The sequence below is a fragment of the Haliotis rubra genome, unplaced genomic scaffold, assembly GCF_003918875.1.
Source record: "Haliotis rubra isolate DU_JTF1 unplaced genomic scaffold, ASM391887v1 Scf117, whole genome shotgun sequence".
Classification (NCBI taxonomy): domain Eukaryota; kingdom Metazoa; phylum Mollusca; class Gastropoda; order Lepetellida; family Haliotidae; genus Haliotis; species Haliotis rubra.
In genome coordinates, this window is record NW_025765081.1 from 21403 (window position 1) to 29840 (window position 8438).

The following is an 8438-nucleotide window of genomic DNA, read 5'->3' on the forward strand; positions in this document are numbered from 1 at the left end:
CACACTATATCCTTTATTTATATTTAGTTTAGTACCTCTTATATTCATTTATAGAGGTGTAACTAGTATCCTTATTCAACTTGCATTGATTATTAGTCGTGTTTCTGCTGTTTTATTCACGGTTCGCCGTGTTTGTTCAGCAGTTTACGCTAATGAGAATCTGCACAGGTTGTAAACTACGTTATTCCGCTACCGATCCACATTTAAAATGCCCTAGTTGCATTACTCCATGTTCTATTGTTTCTCGCTGTAAATTATGTATTAATTTACCAATTTCTGCCTTTGATAAATATTTATGTTCCGCTTTGAGACGGAAGGCAGATAAATCTCGAAACAATCTTCAGTCATGGCTAATAGATCGGAGTCAGATATATCCTGGGTTACCTTCGGGATAAGCGTGGGACGAAGTCCGCTATATCCTAGAAGCTTTACCTGCATCCCAGGACGCTCCTTCATCACAGTCTAAGACTAGAAGAGCTTCCACGCCGCCTCAACGCATTCAAACCCCCAGGTCTACAGCTTCGTCAAAGGGAAATCCACGGCTACTACTAAAAACTTTGCTTCTGATATTCAGAATTATGTTTATATGATGATGACATTCCGATTATCATTCCAGATGTACGCCATAAGAAGTGACTAGTATCGGCTACCGCCACTTCAGCGCAGATCAACATGCAACCAGAGATGCCTACGCTGACGCCGAGATTATAACTGAGGGTCCCGGCCACTATCACAGAGAGGACACCCTCAACGCCAGCGCAGACCATCTCAGACGACCTGGTCAACCAAATCATGAGACTGATGGAGGACCGCTACGGTTTACAGAGGCCCCAGAGCCCAACCCAACCCATAATAAGTCATAGAGGGCCCCAGAGCCCGCCTTTGGCTTCGCTGAGGGGGGCCCAGAGCCCACAAAAAGCCGCCTCCGCTGGCGGGGCAACCCAGCCCGTGAGCTTAACACTTCGCTAAGGAAGTCCCAGGCCGCCTCCGCGAAGGAGCTAGAGCCTCACCAGTTGCGAGGGACATCGCGGAGAAGGAGCGCTTCGCCGAGCCCACACCCTGTAGAACACAGAGGTCGTTCGCGAAGCAAGCGCTCATATATTGATCGGACTCTGACTCGACATCTTCTCGCAGCGAAAAGTCGCCCACACCCTGTAGAACTAAGGTCTGGCTCCAAGTCATATTCACCCAGAAGATCTTTTCGCGAGAAGGCTATACTTCGAGATTCCAGAAGATCTAGAAGGGATACTTCGAGATTCGAAGTCTCCGGCGCTCGAGGAAGTCTCCAAGGTCTCCATATACTAGCCACTGTCATATATAGCCACTCGTCAGTCCGTTCAAGACATCGCATGAGTTGTCTATCAACTGCATGCCATATGCCGCCTACAAGCCTACGCCAAGACAATTGCACAGGCTATTTACAACACAGAACGCCGCTGTATTATTTTATCAACAGATGAAGAGCCTAATTAAGGATCTTCAAGCCGACTACCTACATCAAGGGCATCAACGACGCTTCGTGACCTTCACAGGAATCAACATTTCCGTGATAGATTGCTAGGTATGCAATCCCGACTACGATACGATTATCTCACATGCGACCATTACGCAGATCTGCAGACAATTCAATAACGAAAATTGAACAGCAGCCTTGTTACAGCGAAGTAAAACTCATAATCGCCAACGATTTCCTGAGAAGAAATATGTACAACAAGTTCAGCTTTAACAGTCTACAAGCTGACAACTTGCAAGTTTTATTGAACCTTATATAAGGAAGTCAGAATTATCTTCAAGACTGAAGTTACTTTCACGACAGCCTGGATAATAACCTACCCAGCATTAATATTACAGAGCGAGGTATTTCATACCGAGGTTTCGCTAAGCTTACCATTAACCCTCGAAACACGCGGTCACTCGGTAACTTCGAAGCTACGGGAAGACCGACGATTGTTCTAATATCAACATCGCACTATATTATACAAGGTTCCTTTTCCTGCTACACCGGGTGACATCACAGCTCGGGTACTCTACAGAATCAAAATGCCTTGTTCTGATTGGACCGAGATGGACAACGCCCTACGCAGAGGTCGATCATAGTTCACAGTTCAAGACATAGGTTGCAAGTGACAACAATATATCAGTGAACGAGCAAGCCTCCTTACAGTCCAGCTAATCTGAACCTTCATGATTGGGCTGCCTTCTTGAGGTTAGAGACCTCCCCTGTCAAGTAAGGATGAGGGCAGGGCAGTCAGGCGGTTTTTTTACATAAAGTTCAACGATGGCAGTCACCCTTGGTTGTGCACCTACATCGTCAAGGACTTCGCAGCGAATTTACCTCGACGACGGGATACAAGTGGATCCAAATCCATAACGTCTCAGACTACAGTTGAATTCATCATCAAGCTACTAACACAACTAGATGGTTAGTAAACCTACTTAAGTTGGACCTAGAACCTTCGCAAGATCTGCTAATTCTAGGTTTTTGATTTGTAACGGCGCAGAATCGTATAATTGTACCGGAGGACCATGGATCAAGATCCAACAGTCATTTCCACAAGCCTTACTCTCTCCGCTACCACTACGACAGTGGCAGAGCCTGTTGGGGTTACGCACTTCAGCTCAAGACATGACAGGCAGAGGCAGACTACAATTACATCCGTTACAAGTCATCATCAATTCGCATCTAGACGAATCTCTACCGTTCAATTTACCGGTTCAGGTCAAACCTCATCTACTATGGTGGACCAAGAGATCGAATGTTTGAATAGGCGTCTCGTTAATAGAGCTGGAATCGATAACACTTCTCTACGTAGATGTGTCACTACAAGGTTGGGGAGCCCATCTTGCCAACAGGACGGCATCAGGGCTATGAGCAATCAAGAGAGCAAATTACACATAAATCTGCTAGAGATGCAAGTAGTAATAAACGCCTTAATGCACTGGAGCAACTTACTACAGTATACCCAGTGGATGATTCACACAGTCAATTCAAAAGTGGCGTTTTATGTGAACAAACTAAGCTCAACCAGGTCCCCGAACCTATCGACTCTATGTTTTCAATTGTTCGATTTAATCGACAATCTCAACATACATGTCAGAGCATATCACATTCCAGGAGCAAAGAATGTGATAGCAGACGCTCTCTCTCGGCCACACATACCATCGCCGACAGAATGAATGCTCCATACAGAGATATTCACTCAAATTATCAAGGAAATAGGAACTACACTAATAGACCTATTTGCCACTCGATTCAACAAACAACTGACAACATTCGTATCGCCAGTTCCAGACCCACTAGCATTGGCAACAGATGCACTAAGCATATCGTGGAAGGGACTCAACGCGTCAGACGCTTTTCCGCCACCAGCGTTAATCTCACAAGTTTACTCAAAATCAGTCAAACACAGAGCCTCCATCTGAATTTGGTCGCCCTACTGACCAGCGAGAACGTGGTTTCCAACTCTTATTCAAGAAATCGGACAAATAATACTACATCTTACAGAGTGCTCGAATCTGTTAATACATCCGCACACCAAACAAGCATACGCACGGAAAGCCAGATATATTCCAACTTCACGCATGGATTGTATCAAGGCGTGTCTGAATAACAAGTTATTCAGCCAGAGCGCAAAGCAGTCTAGCTTGCCCTGCGTAACTCAACTTGCAACTTATAATGATGACAAATGGCACAGTTTTGTCAATTATGCTGCAAAGGAAGGATTTACAGCTAGATATGCTACTCATCCTCAAGTGGCTGACTTATGTTTATCTACGCCAGACTAAGATTTTAAAAGGCTCAACTTGTCCACCTATCTTGCAGCAATAGCTCTGTCATAACTGAGAACGGCCAAGTTAACCTAAACCCAGTTACTCGCCTTGCTACGAGCTTTCCGTTTCACGCTCCAACTTGGGATCTGAATATAGTGTTCCAACACCTCACAAGTGAGGTTTATGAACACGCTTTGATGATATACTTGGACCCCATGATACAATGAATCTATCACAATGGCCAGTAAGAGCACTGAAAATATATCTCCACCGAGCCAAACAGGAGGGAAAAATTCAAGAGATTTATTTCCTCTATCAACAAGCTACGCAGACTGAAGTCTCACGTACTACTATCTCCTTTTGGATCAGAACTGTCATACTACGTGCCTACAAGACTGCAGGACTCGACCCTCCAAGAGCTTCTAATCCTCATGATATTAGATTCAACATCTACACTTGCTCTACACGACAAGTGCTATTGAAATACCAGGGTTAATTCTGGAGATCCGATATGGTGTTTGCCAACCACTATCTGAGAGATATCACCACCGAGGACGTCTCAGGTATCCACCAATTCGGTCCCATGGTCCTCGCACAACAGTTGACAGTTCCTCGGAGAAGATAAGTCAATCTTACAGATTTCTACTTATCTTATAACAGTACTAAATAGCTACATGCTATATATATTTTGCTTAAGTTCTTTTATTATCTTAAGCTCAGTACTATGGTTATTATATCATACAATATATAAGCTAACAACTCTACGGGAGTTTGTTATTATATATTTAGCTTAAGTTAATCATATCTTAAGCTCAGTACTATGGTTACATTATAAATGTATTAGCTAACAAACTCTACAGAGTTTTTGCTATTATATATGTAGCTTAAGTTAATTATATCTTAAGCACAGTACTATACTCATATCATAAAAATATATTAGCTAACAAACTCTACGGAGTTTTTTGCTATTATATATGTAGCTTAAGTTTATTCATATCTTAAGCTCAGTACTAGGTTTATATCATATAAGTATATTAGCTAACAAACTCTAAAGAGTTTTTGCTATTATATATTTAGCTTAAGTTTCATCATATCTTAAGCATTATGGTTACATTATAACATGTATTAGCTAACAAACTCTACGGAGTTTTTTGCTATTATATATGCAGCTTAAGTTTATTCGTATATTAAGCTCAGTACTATGTTTATATCATATAAGTATATTAGCTAACAAACTCTAAAGAGTTTTTGCTATTATATATTTAGCTTAAGTTTCATCATATCTTAAGCATTATGGTTACATTATAACATGTAATAGCTATCAAACTCTACGGAGTTTTTTGGCTATTTAGGTAGCTTAAGTTAATTATATCTTAAGCACAGTACTATGCTCATATCATAAAATATATTAGCTAACAAACTCTACGAAGTTTTGCTATTATATATATAGCTTAAGTTTTATTCATATCTTAAGATAAGTACTATGTTTACTTCATAAAAGTATATTAGCTAATAAACTCTAAGGAGTTTTTTGCTATTATATATTTAGCTTAAGTTTAATCATATCTTAAGCTCAGTACTATGTTTATATCATAAAAGTATTTTAGCTAACAAACTCTAAGGAGTTTATGCTATCATATTAACAAGCTTAAGTCTATTAGTCTTAAGCATTGTATTAATGTTATATATACTTTTATCATAATAAGTAAATTGTAATAACCTTTATATGGCAGCTGATAAGTTAGCAGCAGGAATTCATCAGTTCAGTGCCTTTATGAAGTTCCCATAGGGTTATTACAATCATCACAGTTCAAATCACTAATTATTAAAATCCAAAGTATTATATATTCCCACCTCCTTTTCCGTCGGATTCTACAAGCAATAAGCATGAGTCAGGATAAGGAAAAATATGTAATTTTTAGAGTAAAATTGATATATTTTATACTTATCCTGACTCATGAGGTAAGCCCTCCCATCCTCCCCACATAACACTTTGGATTTCCCTGGAAATTCAAGTGTTGGGCTCAGTATATGAGGAGAGAGTGAGGCACATGGGTTGAGGTGGCGCCCTCGTTCCCGCGCTTGTGTAAGGGAGGTAACTTGTGGTGAGTGCTAATTAGTGATTTTTTAATTCAAGGGAACTTCAATTGGGAGATACACGTGTTCTACTATGTTCGCAAGAAGAAGAAGACAAGCAATAAGCATGAGTCAGGATAAGTATAAAATATCAATTTTACTCTAAAAATTACATTTTTGTTACTCAGTCACAAATACCAGTACAATTAAAACAATTGTTGTTATTTTCTGGGAAACATATTATACATTCTTTTAAAGCACTTTTTACCATCAAACCATTATATTTTCATTTTCCAGGCCAATGAAGCATTAAAGGAAGTTGGGAGGCCAAAGACGTCCCCTACAAAGGTCAAGGTCATTGCAGGAGGCAGCGCATCAAGGGAGCGGATTCCTGTTACTCAGGAGGAGACGCTGATGATCCCTGAAGTGGATCAGCGTAGAGACTATGCTCACTTTGTGCTCCAGCAGAGAGTCGACAACATAGGACTGCGTCACAAGGATGAGGTCATGAAACTCTACCTGCCGTACATCCAATCATAACAGGGGCAGTGGGAGTAGCCTATTGGTAGCTGTTGGTCACAGCGATTAGGCACCAGGTAGACATCATGGAACTCTACCTGCCGTACATCCAATCATAACAGGGGCAGTGGGGGTAGCCTATTGGTAGTTGTTCGTCACAGCGATTAGGCACCAGGTAGACATCATGGAACTCTACCTGCCGTACATCCAATCATAACAGGGGCAGTGGGGGTAGCCTATTGGTAGCTGTTCGTCACACCGATTAGGCACCAGGTAGAGGTCATGAAACTCTACCTGCCGTACATCCAATCATAACAGGGGCAAAGGGGTAGCCTATTGGTAGTTTCTGGTGTCCCCTGTCATGATTTTGCTTAAATTTTTCTAAAAGCGATGTACAACCTCTTTCACTCCAATCGTAACAAACCCTTCACTGTTTCATCAGACTTGGCACCAGGTAGAGGTCGTGAGACTCTACTGTCGTACATTCAATCATAACAAACTCATCACTGTTTAGCTGACTTCACACAGATTAAGTGTTGGATCTTTCCAACAGTTTAATTTTGCAACGACCAAAAAATAAGTGTCATCATCTGACCAGGTCAATGGAAGAGTGAACAATATGTAGAACAAATTGATTGATTTCAATGGGATATCATCTCTCATAGTGTTTAGGGATCTGTGACGCAGATATACAGATATACTAGAGCTTAATGATGACCCGACATAACCACAACTGTTACTGTAATAGACTGTCCAACCATGCAAAACATACTGACGAAACATATCTGAAGCTGTATCAGTTCAGCCTTACAACTTACAACTTATTCCCAAAATAGTAATGATAGTATCATTGCTGTCTGACTGGCTTCAGCTCATTCATATCCTTTAGACTTGTGTTATCAGTATTACAGATAGGTGAAGACTTCACATATGTGCATGGAAAACAGGTGCAAGGTTCATCCGGGATATATTGGGAATGGAACTTTCCACCCACAGATTTATGGCCAAGAGGTACTAGATCCAGTTATATTCTTGCGTGGGCCCCTATGTGTGACATTCCAGGGCTGATCAGAAGCACGCTTCCCATGCTGCTAGAGCTGACTGATAAGAATCGGGGTTACAATATGAGACATGTCTCGTTGTGTGTAATCATCTCCTGACCACGTACAGGTGTATACACAACTGATGAGGTCCAACTTGTCCACAACTCAGACGAGATGAGTGGTCTGTGTAAAGAATCTAGGTTTGGGGAGAATACAACTAGTTCCTCTACATGGTCACCGGTCAAGAAACCAGCTTGAGGCAGTGTCTCTCCCCGGTGTGGCATGTTGTTCATACTGTCAGCCACTGGTTTGTCCGGGTCAGATGTACATTATGTTCAGGCTGTCAACCACTGGTTTGTCTGGGTCAGATGTACATTATGTACAGGCTGTCAACCACTAGTTTGTCTGAGTCAGGTGTACATTATGTACAGGCTGTCAACCACTGGTTTGTCTGGGTCAGATGTACATTATGTACAGGCTGTCAACCACTGGTTTGTCTGGGTCAGATGTACATTATGTACAGGCTGTCAACCACTGGTTTGTCTGGGTCAGATGTACATTATGTACAGGCTGTCAACCACTGGTTTGTCTGGGTCAGTATGTACATTGGTTTGTACAGGCTGTCAACCACTGGTTTGTGTGTGTCATGGTCAACCACTTTGTCTGGGTCAGATGTCGTACATTATGTTCAGGCTGTCAACCACTGGTTTGTCTGGGTCAGATGTACATTATGTTCAGGCTGTCAACCACTGGTTTGTCTGGGTCAGTGTACATTATGTACAGGCTGTACATTATGTACAGGCTGTCAACCACTAGTTTGTCTGAGTCAGGTGTACATTATGTACATGCTGTCAACCACTAGTTTGTCTGAGTCAGGTGTACATTATGTTCAGGCTGTCAACCACTGGTTTGTCTGAGTCAGGTGTACATTATGTTCAGGCTGTCAACCACTGGTTTGTCTGGGTCAGATGTACATTATGTACAGGCTGTCAACCACTAGTTTGTCTGAGTCAGGTGTACATTATGTTC

The 8438-nt window shown here is 41.7% G+C and overlaps 1 protein-coding gene across 1 annotated transcript in view; it reads left to right on the plus strand.

Annotated features, from left to right (window-relative positions):
• The window catches only part of LOC124257873, a gene marked incomplete at its 5' end in the record, with an annotated part of 28641 nt that extends 20704 nt beyond the window's left edge, over positions 1-7937 (plus strand). Inside the window, one exon of the mRNA XM_046692009.1 lies at positions 6145-7937. Within this exon, the coding sequence (XP_046547965.1) occupies positions 6145-6387 (243 nt within the window). The remainder of the gene's footprint in view (positions 1-6144) is intronic.
• Positions 7938-8438: the final 501 nt, after the last annotated feature.